Genomic DNA, 15,853 nt, shown 5'->3' with positions numbered 1-15,853 from the left:
GACGGACACAGAGAGAGAGGGAGAGAGACGGACACAGAGAGAGAGGGAGAGAGACGGACACAGACAGAGAGAGGGAGAGGGACGGACACAGACAGAGAGGGAGAGAGACAGACACAGACAGAGAGAGGGAGAGGGACAGACACAGACAGAGAGGGAGAGACGGACAGAGAGAGAGAGAGAGAGAGAGAGAGACGGACACAGAGAGAGAGAGAGACGGACACGGAGAGAGAGAGAGACGGACACAGAGAGAGAGAGAGAGAGAGAGAGAGAGAGAGAGAGAGACGGACACAGAGAGAGAGAGAGACGGACACAGAGAGAGAGAGAGAGACGGACACAGACAGAGAGAGAGACGGACACAGACAGAGAGAGAGACGGACACAGACAGAGAGAGAGACGGACACAGAGAGAGAGAGAGAGGGAGAGAGACGGACACAGAGAGAGAGGGAGAGAGACGGACACAGACAGAGAGAGAGACGGACACAGACAGACAGAGAGAGAGACGGACACAGACAGAGAGAGGGACGGACACAGACAGAGAGGGAGAGGGACGGACACAGACAGAGAGGGAGAGAGACGGACACAGACAGAGAGAGAGAGACGGACACAGACAGAGAGAGAGAGACGGACACAGACAGAGAGAGAGAGACGCGGACACAGACAGACAGTGAGAGAGAGACGGACACAGACAGTGAGAGAGAGACGGACACAGACAGTGAGAGAGACGGACACAGACAGAGAGAGGGACGGACACAGACAGAGAGAGGGAGAGGGACGGACACAGACAGAGAGAGAGAGACGGACACAGACAGAGAGAGAGAGACGGACACAGACAGAGAGAGAGAGACGGACACAGACAGAGAGAGAGAGACGGACACAGAGAGAGAGAGACGCGGACACAGACAGACAGTGAGAGAGAGACGGACACAGACAGTGAGAGAGACGGACACAGACAGTGAGAGAGAGACGGACACAGACAGTGAGAGAGAGACGCGGACACAGAGAGAGAGAGAGAGAGAGAGAGAGACGGACACAGACAGAGAGAGAGAGAGACGGACACAGACAGAGAGAGAGAGAGACGGACACAGACAGAGAGAGAGAGAGACGGACACAGACAGAGAGAGAGAGAGAGACGGACACAGACAGAGAGAGAGAGAGACGGACACAGACAGAGAGAGAGAGAGACGGACACAGACAGAGAGAGAGAGAGACGGACACAGACAGAGAGAGAGAGAGACGGACACAGACAGAGAGAGAGAGAGAGACGGACACAGACAGACAGAGAGAGAGAGAGAGAGACGGACACAGACAGAGAGAGAGAGACGGACACAGACAGAGAGAGAGAGAGACGGACACAGACAGACAGTGAGAGAGAGAGAGACGGACACAGAGAGAGAGAGAGAGAGACGGAGACAGACAGACAGAGAGAAAAAAACATAACCGACAAAAAAGAAACAAGAAATAAAGAAAATACCCAAGAAGCTTTTTAATAATAAAAAATAGATTTTAAAAACCACGTTTACTTTAAGACACATACGTGAATCCGGCCCCTCGGGAAAATACATTTTTGCTGGGGACTATTTTGCCCCACGACGCTGTGCCTGTATCTCTCCACCATGATCAGACTTTAAAAACCGCATTGTAGGCCTAAAAATCAGAACCTTCATAAAACTGTCTCCTGGACATCAGGCAGCATATTCACGATTTCATGGAGTAACTTCCTGTGATGAAGCTTGTAGAGGCATTAAACTCCTCAGACGTCTGGTTAACCACCACAGTGAACAATTCTGACCTGGCAAGTTTCTCTAGAAAGGAGTATTTTATACCAAACCACTCTGAATGACTTTATATCTTAACACTTTAATTATGCAGATACTTTGAAAAATTGCTGGAATTACCTTTTAGGATCTTTAGATTTGTGGTGTGTTAACTAAACAAATCCAAGTACCTTTTTAAAATCACGTCGTCGTGTGTTATGAGGTCTGTTCAAATACCGTTTTGTGACTTGTGTCCAGTTCGCCTCTCGTGGCTAGCCAAAATGTTTTAAATGTTTACAATTTTTCCTGAGTTTACGCGAAATTAAAATGTTGAAGTAAACCGTCATTCAGAGTGGTTTGATGTGAAATGGTGTATTGTAGAGAAGCTTACAGACTTGGACATTTTTGCAGTGGAGGTAATAGAAACTGTGGGTCGCAGCATCTACAACAGAAATACAGCAATTGCTTTACTACCCAAAACCACCAAAAATCTAAACATGTCTCGAGTTTTAATAATAGTAAAATTTTGCCTTGTATTTATATTTCTGTCCTTCAGAAATATATTTCAGGCCAAAACCATATAGATAAGGCATAAAACAGTGTTTTAGGCACAATATTCATACCGTTTCACATAATAACTTGCCATTATCTAGCTTTTAGAAGAATTAAAAGTACTAGACATCAGTATTTTCCTATCACCACTGCTTTGAACAATTCAGACTCATCAAGTTTCTCTAAAATGGTGCATTTCCTGATCAGTATCGCTAAAATAATAATAATAATAATAATAAAAGAATTCTGCAGAAATTGAGAAATCCGCGGAATTCCCTTCTAAAAAAGATATGGCAAAGAACGAGCTCTGACCCCTCCTGGAAAAAGAGATACTGTGATCTCATGAAGTTAAACCTCTGATCCCAGATGAAATTCAAGAATTCATCAGAATTGATTGATTATTGATTTCATTCATTCGTTTAAACTGCCTGAATTGATGCTGCTCTCTAAAATGAATTAAGTGTGAGCTGCCTGTTATTGAAGGATGATCTCTTTCTTTTACAGAGCAGTGGGAAAAACATGTCTTCTGATCAGCTACACCACCAATGCCTTCCCCGGGGAGTACATTCCCACAGTGTATGTGCACAAACTCCGCAGAACATGTTCCACAGTCAAGCTTATTCTGAGAACAGCCTCTTGTTTTATGATCATTCTTTTATTATTGTTCAGAGTATTTGCTATTAGTCCTCTAAAAAGTTTTACACAGTTAAAATAAGTTTTTGTTCACAGGTTCGACAATTATTCTGCAAATGTGATGGTTGATGGGAAGCCAGTGAACCTGGGGCTGTGGGATACAGCAGGACAGGAGGACTATGACAGGCTCCGACCACTCTCATACCCTCAAACGGTACAATGATGATGGCAAATACCATGTAGAATACATAAGATTTAACTTGGGCTGGGCAACGTGGCAAGTGTTATCTTGACAAATTGCATTGGAATACACTTATTTATGTAAAGAGCCTAAAAACGAGTAATGCACAGAGTTTATTGTATTAACATGTTACTGTTTTTTGTTTGTTCCAAACTTTAGTAAAAATGTTGTGATGTTTCACATTATAATGAACATGGCATGTATCACAGATTTCTGTTTTTGCTGTATCACCCACTTCTAGTTTTAGCAGTCCAACTAACATGCAGTACTTTATTGTCTATCATGCCAGTGCCTATTGCAGAGAGAAATCTGGGGGTATTTGCTGAACAGTACATAAAGTAGCCTGTTGTCTCATAACCACGGCTCATTTGGGTGCTGAAAATGAATAGTTCCTCTGTTTGCTATCAACTGTGTTTGGTATCTCTGTATTTTTGTACCAGTTAAACAAGTGCCGTCAGTGTTCAAGCAAGAAAGGAAAGAATGGGGAGGAAAAAGGAAGTTTAGTTTATGTTCTGAAATATTCACTGATGTTCTTAAGTGTTCTGCAGACAATCATATTTGAAACTTGCAGATGGAGGAATTAGCATCTCCATGTGATGTGCCTGCTCATACTTTTTTTTTGTTTTGTTTTTTTTGTAGGATGTGTTTTTAATTTGCTTCTCACTTGTGAGCCCTGCGTCATTTGAGAATGTTCGTGCCAAGGTAAGTAACGTCTCTTTAAAATAAAGTGAGGAACTGAGGTCTGGAGTCCAGCATATTCAGTGGTTCTGCTGCTCTATCATAGCAACTAAACCTGGTGACGTTGAGTTGAAAGGAAATTTAGTCAGATGTAGATCAGCCAAAACGTCCACATGTTGCTAGTAAACACTAGAACTCAAACACACAAATCTTTGCTGTATAGGCCCAAAGCATCTCTCAATCTGTTCAGACTGCATCCAGATTTTTATTAAGGTCACACAGACTTACCTGTGTGGTTTATGACACAATTTGATTTGCTAAAAATAAACAACTTCATTGTGCTGTCAAACGCCACGATCAGCAGTTTTAGACAACAGAGGTTGCCCTGAATTCTTACTCATTTTCATGTGCTTACACGTCACAGAGGCATGTGGACATTACAGAAAGATTTTTTTACTTTTTTTATTTCTTTATGACTTTCTGTTAATCTTAAATTTTCAGTGGCATTAAGCTACACAGTGAAGTTTTGTAAACTTACAGTTCAGACAAACTTTTACAGTCAAGAATTTCAGTGACCTCTGTTGTTTGATTGAAACATAGCCCTGTAGCTCTAGTACTAAACCAAACAAGCAAAATTTGGACACACACACATTTTGGTTGGTTACTATGTCTGAGCTAAGAAGGAAAATTGTAAATTTAATAAACTACTCTAACATATTTGTTTAGGCAAGAAAGAAACTAAACTGTAAAGGAATATAACTGTTCAGGTCCTTTTCACTGCCTAAGACTTCTGCAGCTAAGAAAGTAAAAGTTAATGAAATGCTGATGGTTCCTGGAAAAACATCTAAATATAACAAGTGAAAGAGGAAGCACTAAAAATAATTTGTCTGGATTTCTTGAATATTGCGTAAAGCTGTATCAGCAGACACTTCTATAGAAACTAAGCTTTAAAAATGCAGAATGTGATTGGTTTTGTTTGTCTCTGCTCAAAGACTTGGCCTGTCTTTGCCAGTGACCATGTATTCATAGGACCAAACCAATACAATAAATCTGTTCGTCAGTGAACAAGCATGATCTACTGTGATTGTTCAAATTGAGAAAATGTTTTAGGTAATATGTCTTTGTAGAAAATACTTTGATAAAGGTGTCTTGTTCCAGTAAAATGCCAAATGATGCTTACTTTTTAAGGCTTAATTATCATTTTTTAATTTTATTTTAAATGCAAGTGACTTATGTTTTCCACAGTGGTATCCTGAAGTGAGACATCACTGCCCCAACACACCAATTATTCTTGTTGGGACCAAGCTTGATTTAAGAGATGACAAGGACACTATTGAGAAGCTGAAAGAGAAGAAGCTCACTCCCATCACTTACCCACAAGGCCTTGCTATGGCTAAAGAAATTGGTTAGTAGTAATACAATACGTATTTCTAAAATTGAGATGACCTAGCCAAGCAGCAGAACCAAGCAATAATTATTTACAATATTGTACAAGTCAAATATTCTACTGCTTACATACAACAATTTCATAAAGTTAAGAAAAAAGTAAAGCAAAGAAACCTTCAACATTATTTCAATGACATTTTGATTTAATATTAGCATTTTCCATCAAAAAAGTACTTCTAGCAACATAGAGAAAAAAAGAATCATTGTTACTTAGCAGTGTCATTGCCTTATAAGGAGATCCAGGTCTGAGCAGTTTTCCTCTGTGACAAAAATGTGTTTTTGAAAATTGCTGCTATCAAGCTGTCTGGTAAAGGAGTGCCACTGAGTCCTGAATTATGAGGTTATTTATTATTTATTTGTGAATGTTGCACACGTGCCACAAGCAAGTCAATTGTCTTGAGCATTTAAGTGAATTGACTTTGCAACTATTATGTTGTTGTGTCAACATTCTGTAGTTGGTATCATGTTCATATTCATATTTCGGAAGGGAAAAAATTAATGCTGTTTTTCAAAAAATACCGCCATCACACTAGAAAATCCGAATATTCTAGACTAGTATTTTTAGCTGTGAGTGTTCCTGGATCCTCTGAATTGCAGTTTTGTTGAGTCAAATACCTGAATATTGCTGCATGCAAGCTTCTGCTGCTGTGCTCTGAACTGACATCAGAAAACTGGTAGTCTCAGCCTCTCAGCCTGGTCTACACACTTGAAAATAGACCATCTGATGACTCTTTCTCTTATTTCTGTGCAGGAGCTGTGAAGTATCTGGAGTGCTCAGCCTTAACCCAGCGTGGCCTTAAGACAGTGTTTGATGAAGCCATCCGTGCAGTACTGTGCCCGCCGCCACTCAAGAAGAAGAAGAGGAAGTGTCTGCTGCTCTGAAGTGACCGCATTTAAAGAACCGGCTGCAATCTGAGCTCACCTGAGAAGAGGAGTCAGGAACGGTGGGGAGTATGTGTTAGAGTGCAAGAGGGAAGACTCTTATGATGAATCATACCCATACAAATATGTCTCTCTCACTCATGTATTGTAATTAAGACTTACTTCTGTATAACTGACTCTATAACTGGCTCCTGGAGTTTGTCTCAAGGAGAGGGTGGATGGCTTTTCCTAGTTAATGTACCCCTCACACTAAAATTCCTGCTGCCTTGTAATAATGTACTTTTTTCATGTTTATGTAAAGTTAAACAAAAACTCACCCCCCCTTTCCTCCATGTGGGCCCATATATTTTGTTTACAGTCTGCTTTTTTGTTTTTATAGAAAATGAAGAATTGCCAAAACCTAAACCTACCTGTAATGGCTTTTACTTAAATTGTGCACACTAAACCTCTTTTTTTTTGTTTGTTTTTAAGGGAAGCCCCTAGGCAACAACTAATTTCCAGAAATCTTGAAAGAAGGTGTTGACATGGACAATACAAACGTTTTGAAGTGTAGTAGAGGGCTTAATTTGTTCTACTGCTGTTTTACATTTTGTGCTAATATCTGCTGCAGATAGTCATGCAGTCATTGTGAGAGGGCTTTTATTATTTCACTTGTATTGTACAGAGACTGTAGTTTGACAGATGATCAGAATGTGCAGGTGTTTTCTAAGCACGATTAATTCAGGTTAACATAGTTAAAGAAGTGTAAAAAGTGGCAGTGTGCAGTTAAGCCCTCAAGATAAAGGAATCTTAAATCACAACAATAAATGGAAATTCACATCGACAGTACACATTTTAGTGCATTTTTATATTTGGTGTATAAATAATAAGCAAGTAGTTGAATCCTCAGAACTGTTTTTAAAAATAAATTTTTATCTTAATCTATGACAATGTGAAGACATGTCAGCTTTGTTTTACTGCATTTTAACTGGAGTTAGTGTATTAACCATTAGCTCTGATATTTAATTTCGTCCCATGTCTTTAAATGATCTGAAGTACTGTAAAAGCAATCAACAGTTCTGATCTCAAAAGACAAATGTGTTCATTATTGGAATCATGCCTGCTGGTTAAAGATTCAGTAGTGAGTTTATCCTCAAAAGAATATTTGTATTGAAAGCAAGTGATTCTTCTTCATAGCTGAATCCTTAGTCCTTCACTGGTTACTCTTCCACTTGTCGAACACAAGTTTAGCACAGATGGCATCTTGTATTCCCATTCCTGCATACAAAAATGAATCAAATGCTAAATTTCACAGCCTTTGCCATTACTAATTTCTTAGAGATAAGAACATGAAGCTCAAAAGACAGGCAGACCAGAACTTGCCAAGTTTTAGTTTCTGTGCAATGAACTAGTTGGTTAAGATGTGAACAAAGTCGTTCAGAGTGGTTTGATGTGAAATGCTCCACTAAAGAAACTTGGACTTTGATTTGTTTGCCTTAGTGGTGATAGGAACCAGATGCCTGAAGCATGTATCACCTCTAAAAGCTCCTCACAGTAAGCTATTACATAAAGTGCTTACAGATATTTTGTATGATGCCTGACACATTGCTTTAAAAATATCTTAAAGCAAATACATCATTCTCCAAAAAGACCTTCAAATTTACTATTATTTAACTATCATTCCATATAAAAGTTTTGAATACTGAATAAAATGCCTGTATTTGTGTTGTAGACTGTGATTCATAGTTCATGTCACCACTACTGTAAAGAAATTTGACTTGCGTTTCTCTATAATTCACCATTTCACAAATTCAAAACAGCTTGCAGTTCAACTACTGAATTATGGAGAATTATAACAATTGATCTAAAATAGTCTAAAATAATGAGGTTTTAAAAAAAATTAACTGTTGAATTAGGCCGATTTTTTTTTTTTTTTTTTTTCCATCAGTCAAATTCCCTGTCGCATCAGTTTTTAAAGGTGTCCTCAAACTTTACCATCTGGCGAAAGCTTAACCTTGTGAACATCCTGGCTGTAAATAGACTCAAAAGGGTCTCAAGGGAGTTGTCCCAAGGGGAACCAACCAGGGCAAATAAAAGCAAATCTCAGGACTATCAAAGAGCAAATGTTGCTGAGAATTAGCAGCGTGCTGTCTCTTGCCACAGGAGGTCGAGTTGGTTGTGGGAAATTGTTTAAACTATTGACATTTCTTAATTCTCATCTTCCATTGTTGCGCATGAGTGAAGAAAAAAAGTTACCCAGAGACTTGAATACTGTTGTCTTCTCACGGAGAGCAGGCGAGGTTCCATTTAGAACTTCTCCAATTTCAGCAAACACTTTCGCCTGGAGAAACGATACATTCATAAGTTACGTTAACATCGCCTGGGTTCCTTTCAGTTAACCATCACTGGTATCATGATTCTTCAGGTTTGTCCAGTTAAAACATCTGTTTGAAGGTCCGTGAATATTCAGTAAAGAATATTTGTTCTAGTGCTTCCTTAGATAGCCCTCTATTCAAACGAGTAAGACAATAAAGCTGTAGTAATCAAAAGTTTTCCTGCTACACAAAGACTTAAATGATCTTTAGATTAGTCACTAAATTGTACCCCAGACAGAATAATGTCTCCTGACTCCACTGCAGCGGCCTCCCTGCTGTCAACGTAGATCACAGCATCTCTCATCAAAACATCATCCAGTTCCCTCCAGTTTGGTCGGCATGCCCCCACCGCTAGTAGTACAAAAACACCAATCTTACATGATCGTTAAAAAGGTGTGGTTTTAATAGTGCAATACTGTAAAATACAGAGTTCCCATACATCCTGGAAAATCTTGAGATGTATAGATGACTTTTGCCATGATTAAATGTTCTGAAACAGTGGAAAGGTGAGCCATGAAATCACAGGGATTGCATTTTATTTACTATATCACTGTCCAAACAAAAACAACTATGTCCAAAATTGTTTGTCTACATGAGAGGGCAAAAACATTCTTTACTTTCTATGGAATTGATGTAAAGATTTTATTCCGAGCATTTTTGGGACATTTCTATTGGTCAAATCATCGTTTATGTTTTGTCTCATATCTCCTGAACCTTGGGGCCTACAGTCAAAATTCTTGCTTCATTCTACATACTGTATGTATTTAGCTCCGCCCCCATATTTTCCATCATAACTGCTTTGGCCAATTCTCTTCAAACTCATCAGTCCTGTGCCCCTCATGATTTTGTGAAAGCCCACCAAGTTACCAGGTTTGATATTGATTACTCAATAGGGGGTGCTGTAACAATTAAAAATCCATGGCCTAATATTTACATGATCTATTAAGAACAACTCGATCATTGGACATATATGTTCGCCATTGGCCAGCAGTCCACATAGGCAATATCTAATAGCCTATGAAGTTTGAACTCAATTGGCCAGGAGGTGGCGCTACAGAGCATAAACAAGCATTAGTCCTATAAATTTTATAGATCAAAAATCAATTCATATCATTGCTTACATTGAGTGACATTTTATCAAATACAAGTCTTGAATTCTGTAAAGTTTTCAGCAGGCTTGACACGTTTAGCATTGACCCATCGTGAAACCTGAAAGGCGTCTGGATGTAGCCACTTTCTAACAACCAGTGAAGTTAACAGATTTGGCCACTTGGGGGTGCTATTTGTGAAAATCAATTAATTAATTAATGTTATTAATATCATTATTTTCACCCAATATATATATATATAATGTAGTAGAGTGTGATGAACAAATTTGCAATTATAATTCCTTTTTTAAAATACATCATTTTTGTAATTGTTACCTCTTTGAAAAACATACTTTTTGAACTAGTCTTTGACCTAGTTTTCAAAATTGGTCTAGAAATCCTCTTTGACGCCTCTAGATAAATAATCATCAAAAAAATGTGGACATTTTCACTCAACACGATGCTGCTCTATCAATTCATCACTGCAGCCACACAGCATTGATTTGCTACAACATGCGTGTCAAACTCGGGACCTTCAAAGCCAAAGTGCTGCTGATATCGGTGTTTACCTTCACCTAACCCTCTGAATTCAGTTCATGAAGGCTTTGTTAATTAGCTAATGAGCTGAATCAGGTGTGTTCAATAAACCAGTTTGCTGAACTATTTAGTGTCTTGGCCTGCAAAGACTGGACCCTGACACACGTGCTCTACAGGGAACAAACTGAAATCTGCTCATTTAGTGCACACATTCCGTTTATAGGTTGAACATTAATGTATTGGGGGGATCAAATATATGCCATAACTTGTATTTCTTTCCCAATTAAATTCAGCAAATAAAAGTAACTGTGCATTTAGACTGCTGGGATAGGCTCCAGCACTCCCCCGCGACCCTGACGGAGAAGCGGCTTAGAAAATGGATGTGCATTAAGAGCTGAGCGGTCATGAAAATCCTTTGAATGTTCTTACCTGCAACATGAGCACCAGGCTTGACCCACTCCCCAAAGAGCACGGGTTCACTTGAGTTAGTAACGGTCACGATTACATCAGCTCCATCAACTGTTTCTTTAACAGAGGAACACACTGTTACAGAACCCTGGACACTAGCTGCAAACTGCTTTGCCATTTCCATTCTTCTGCTCCACACACGGACCTAAAAAAACAAAACACAGCAACTTTGTACTGGGGCCTGATCCATATACAGGTTTGTGGCTGATACTGATTTTAAAGAGCTAGAATTTTGATAACCTCTTTAAAATCAGTATCAGCCACAAACCTGTATATTGATCAGGCCCCAGTACAAAGTTTTTTTAAAGAGCTAGAATTTTGATAACCGCCCTGCGATGGACTGGCGACCTGTCCAGGGTGTATCCTGCCTTCCGCCCGAAAACTGCTGGGATAGGCTCCAGCTCCCCCCCTCGACCCTGACGGAGAAGCGGCTTAGAAAATGGATGGATGGATGGATGGAGAATTTTGATAACCAATTATGGCTGATTTTTATGTGGTCAAAAAGCAAATGAACTCCAAGTGTTAGCTGACTGTGAATTGCTGCTGTTTAAGGAATGTGACAAAGTCTGACATAATAAATATAAAACAGACCACTTATAAATAACCATGTACCCATGTAAAAGGTATATAGCCTTTATATACAGGTAAATAACATGGACCATCATATAGTATGTTGAACTCGAGTTCCTTTAATATTTGATATTGTTTAAAATAGTATCACAAGCCTCAATGATTTTTTTTTTTAATTTTATTTTATGGCCATTTCTGCGAATGCAGACACACTGTTATTGCTCAGTCATTAATGTCTCTAAATATGCCCGTCTCACTTTTGTAAGCCTTTAATCTAAAATAAAATAAAATAAAAATTCAAAGCCAAACAAACCAACCTTCATTTGAAAATTACAGTAACACTTATAACTGTTGAGTTGTAGACTTCATGCATATTGTTGTTAAGTTCGCATATATTAGAAGTTGAATCAGGGCACACTGACAATTAGACAACTGCTGTATTAAAGATATGTTGCAGAAAAGACATTTTGGTTTTTTCTAAAATATTTGGACAGCCAAAGCTGCCCATTGATGCAGAAACCATTACATATCTTCCATGCTAGATTTTCACCAACATCTTAATATCAGCCCGTCAGTCTTGGTTACCTCTTTAAATGAAAAGAGCTGCATGAAGACTTCATAATGGCTGAGCGCCTGGTGTCCAGAACCTAGTATGCACAATACGTCTGACTGAGCTGGACTCAACAGCTAATGGAAGAAAAAATACTTAGTGTTAATGTTTCTTGGCAAGTAAACTTTACATTTTACATGTAAAAACAGAGTTGAGGCACTTACTTTGGCAGATATGGCTGACACAGCTGCTGTTCTTTTATGAGTGATATCTAATCCATCCATAACCTGTCAGAGGGAAACCCGCGAAAGATGATAGTTACAACTGTCCAATTACAGGGCACCATCAGCATGATAATAAATGGAATGTCTCTTGAATGCACACTCACTGGTCATTTTATCAGGTCCATCTGTTTCTCTGTGCACTTTATTACTCCGTTCATTTACCCCGTTCATCAAAGATCAAGACCACCACAGAGCAGGGATTATTTACTTGCTTGATCATTCTCTGCATTGCAGTGACACTGATGTGGTCATAGTGTGTGAGTGTGTGTTATGCTGGTATGAGTGGATCAGACACAGCAGTGCAGCTGGAGTTTTTAAATTCTGCGTCCACTCACTGTCCACTCTATTAGACACCTTGTAAAACCTTGTAATTAGAGTTAGAGACAATGGATCATCTGCTGCTGCTGAAGAAGACCGATTCTCCAGACACAAGCCTGAGTCCCTGATTTAAAGAGGGTTTGAATTCTACACCTCAGTTTCTGCTCATCCTCTAGTCCTTCATCTGACCACAGGAGCAATCTATATGGTATGCGGACTTAATAAGGTGGACAATGAGCTGATAGTGGTCCCTGAGACTTAGACAGAGGTTCAGAATGCCATACAGAGCCCACATCCTTTATTTTTCTTCTTTTCCTATTCCGTTTGTTACCCTGAAGTCTAATTATAATCTCTGTGCAGTTTTAAGAACAGTCACCATTTATTTTTACATTATCATTTTATAACCTCTCGAATTTAAAGGGCTGTTTTTGTTATTGTGCCTTTAAAGCACTGTTCAGAAGGGATCACATTTCCATAGGGAGATGGGGTAATGGATGTTTATCACAGGATGTCTGGGATGTGGGAGCATGCAGTCTGTAAAAATGACTGGCATGGCGCATTCCCACTGGACGCGAAATCTCAGTATAAATAATGGAGATATGGCTGTTTAATTTATGCACTGCTTTTCCTCCAGAAAAGAGTAGAAAACATGTCAAATCTTATAATCTAGCTGTTCTGCTTTTTTGGCATTTTTTCCAATTTTCTCTAACAGGGTGGAGGCAAACACAAGCTTGCCCCAAACCACTGCATCTTTTCTAACTGCTGCCACCGCATTGGACAGCTGAATGAGCCCGCGCTGGCTAGCATCACACTGGGTGACAGGGGAGAAGGAGGACCATCCTACCCAGCCAAGGCCAACTGTGTTCTCTTGGACCTGGCCACAGATAGCTGTAGCATCATCAGGGGTCAAACTCACAATCCCAAGGTAGGGCCACTCAGGAGCCCTTTAGCTGCTGTTCTGTTTACTCTAACCATCTTGCTGTCTTAAATTAAAGCAGTGTGTAATTTGTATTATCATCAGCTTAGTAATTCACAGCCAACTTCACCACATAAAATCAAACTTTTGCTGTAAAGTTGTTACATTTTAATATTCTGAGTTGAACCCGATGTGGACAGTTCATATCGGCTTGATTTCAGCCACAAAGAACATAAAAGCTTCCTCAAGTGCCTCAAAGCTTTTCCACAGAACATGATTGTGTTTTTACCAACATGCTCCTCATTTAATGGAAGGTAAAATCCGTCAGAACCTTTGCTGATATGGGAGAGAGCAGTCCGTAAAAATGACTGGCATGGTGCATTCGGATAGGAATCACTGAGAACCTCGTCTGGGAAACGAGTCTCATTGGAACAGGGCTGTAAACTCAAACACAGAAATGACCTCTGCTGTGACTAGCTGTGATTTCGCCTGGTCAAAAAAGCAGTCCAGGTTGCAACACTTCAATGACAGTGGGCGGGGCTAAACTGCTGTAGGCCAAATATCCAAAAATACAGAACTACCTCATAAAAACAAGGCGATCAAAATGGGCTGTTTTTACAGAGTCATTTTCATAGATAGACCAGACAGTAAACAGGGTGTTTTTAAACTTTAACAATGTTTACATACTACAGCAAAGTTTTACAGTTTATATAGGCGAGGAAAATTCAGTTTTCCATCAAATGGGCGTTTTAACACAGCCCTGGAATGAAGGATGGGAAGCTCTGATTATTGCTCTACAGATCCTAACTTAATCCTAACTTAATCCTAACTTAATCCTAACTGCGGAACAGAAAAGCGTGTCCGTGTCTCACCGCGGCGACATTCCCAAACTCGGGGTCAAAGAGCAGCACGGTGGCCTGAGTTGACGGCAAACTCGACCCTTCTTCTCGGCTGTAGAAGGCGACCACCTTCGCGCACAAGATGCCTTCATATGCTACGTATGCAGGCATCAGCCCCAGGAACCTGTTCAGAAGACGTGTGACAGGTTAGAGCTCCGTCTGAAGCGGCTGCGTTTACTGGAGGGCAGCGCAGCACAGACAGCCGTACCCGTTGTGGTCCACTACAGGCATCACGGACCTCACTGGCTGCACCACTGCCGCGCTGTCCCGGAGGGAGAACTTCCCCAGAACCGCCTCTAACCGGGGAATTAAGTCGTCGTAACGAAGGAGACGCGCAACGACATCGTCGCTGAGGAAGACGGGCTGCGGAGCCATTCTCCCGGTCTTCCAGGAACGCTGACTGTTCCCGAGCCTACAGAGGGAAGTGTGAGCTGTGAGACTTCGGCGCCTGAGACTGGGATTGGGAGTTCTGCACGTGACTGTCTGTGAGGGAACGTTTAGCCCGTCTACCGAATTCCCTGCTCAGGATCCGAGAGCGGAATTTCGTTTATATCCCTGTTATTCCAGCAGCCGCAGAAATGGCGATATTGTGCATAACTTTAAAAGTTACCCTAAGATTTTTCATTTTTAAGTAAAATGTTTAAAATGCAAACATGAATAAAATACCTTTGACAAATCTATTTAAATTCTAATAATAGTTAACTACAATCTCTATTTCATAGTTTTACATTTTAATTAGTTAAGATTTTTCATACATATACAATTAAATTGTTTTTGAACAAACACAATATTTGTATAATCTCACTGACCGCTTCATCCAGTACACCTACCTTCTGCTTTTACTGACCGCTTCATCCAGTACACCTACCTTCTGCTTTTACTGACCGTTTCATCCAGTACACCTACCTTCTGCTTTTACTGACCGCTTCATCCAGTACACCTACCTTCTGCTTTTACTGACCGCTTCATCCAGTACACCTACCTTCTGCTTTTACTGACCGTTTCATCAGGTCCACTTACCATTTTGTGCACAGTACAGACTGTAGTCCTCCTGCATACTTTGTTAGCCCCTTTCACTGTCCTTCAATGGTCAGGACCAGCACAGAGCGTTATTTGGGCTGTGGGTTATTCTCAGCACTGCAGTGACACTGAGGTGGTGCTGGCATGTTAATGCACGGCTGTATCAACTCAGTGTCCACTCTGTCAGACACGCCTACCTTGTTGTTCCACTTTGTAGATGTAAAGTCAGAGCTGTTAAAATCCACAGTAAATGTAGATACAAAGTGTACCTAATAAAGTGCTCAGTGAGTCCATGTCATACCATTACTAAATTACTAAAGTCATGTAGTTGTACACCAGTTATTCCATTCTGTTTATTCAGTGCCTGAACGTCTATACCGCCATTCATACCGGTCACTTTGAAACTTCAGCTTTTTTTTAGACCAAAGGAACCGACAAAGAGGATTATACCTAATAAACACATTTCTATGCTGATAATGTTGGATGTGGTACGTTTTTGGACCTGATACTCACTCACACTGGGCCTCGTTCACCACCCGCTCAGAAGAAGAATCTTTTTATTAAAACCCTCTTATTCAGTTTTTACGAATATTCCGACATTCACCAACGTTTTCTTACTTGGAATTTGTTCTTAACAGAATCTGTGCACATGCAGGAGCGCAA

The 15,853-nt window shown here is 40.2% G+C and overlaps 2 protein-coding genes across 2 annotated transcripts in view; one reads left to right on the top strand and one right to left on the bottom strand.

Moving 5' to 3' along the window:
- rac1a (Rac family small GTPase 1a) overlaps positions 1 to 7,014 on the top strand; it is an 11,723-nt gene extending 4,709 nt beyond the window's left edge. Inside the window, exons 2-6 of the mRNA XM_017684224.2 lie at positions 2,811 to 2,882; positions 3,036 to 3,153; positions 3,820 to 3,882; positions 5,104 to 5,263; positions 6,056 to 7,014. Coding sequence (XP_017539713.1) covers positions 2,811 to 2,882; positions 3,036 to 3,153; positions 3,820 to 3,882; positions 5,104 to 5,263; positions 6,056 to 6,186 — 544 coding nt within the window. The 3' untranslated portion in view covers positions 6,187 to 7,014. The remainder of the gene's footprint in view (positions 1 to 2,810; positions 2,883 to 3,035; positions 3,154 to 3,819; positions 3,883 to 5,103; positions 5,264 to 6,055) is intronic.
- Positions 6,809 to 14,767, bottom strand: crym (crystallin, mu). Its single transcript, XM_017684222.2, has 8 exons — positions 14,379 to 14,767; positions 14,144 to 14,294; positions 11,978 to 12,040; positions 11,789 to 11,890; positions 10,595 to 10,778; positions 8,770 to 8,891; positions 8,422 to 8,506; positions 6,809 to 7,443 (listed from the first exon to the last, which is right to left on the bottom strand). Exons 1-8 carry the CDS (start codon positions 14,543 to 14,545, stop codon positions 7,379 to 7,381), a joined length of 939 nt encoding a protein of 312 aa, XP_017539711.1. The 5' UTR covers positions 14,546 to 14,767; the 3' UTR covers positions 6,809 to 7,378.
- Positions 14,768 to 15,853: the final 1,086 nt, after the last annotated feature.

Source organism: Pygocentrus nattereri, chromosome 13 (assembly GCF_015220715.1).
Source record: "Pygocentrus nattereri isolate fPygNat1 chromosome 13, fPygNat1.pri, whole genome shotgun sequence".
Classification (NCBI taxonomy): Eukaryota; Metazoa; Chordata; class Actinopteri; order Characiformes; family Serrasalmidae; genus Pygocentrus; species Pygocentrus nattereri.
Note: the sequence above shows the minus strand (reverse complement) of the source record. Positions and strands in the feature narration are given on the sequence as shown.

What these genes read in the sequence shown, in the direction of transcription:
- crym (XM_017684222.2), bottom strand. Translation starts at nt 14,545, where the DNA reads ATGGCTCCGCAGCCCGTCTTCCTCAGCGACGATGTCGTTGCGCGTCTC. An exon ending in TGTCAGCCATATCTGCCAAA is followed by an intron (nt 11,891 to 11,977) that starts GTAAGTGCCTCA and finishes TTCTTCCATTAG; the next exon opens with CTGTTGAGTCCAGCTCAGTC. An exon ending in AGCTCTTTTCATTTAAAGAG is followed by an intron (nt 10,779 to 11,788) that starts GTAACCAAGACT and finishes TTGTTTTTTTAG; the next exon opens with GTCCGTGTGTGGAGCAGAAG.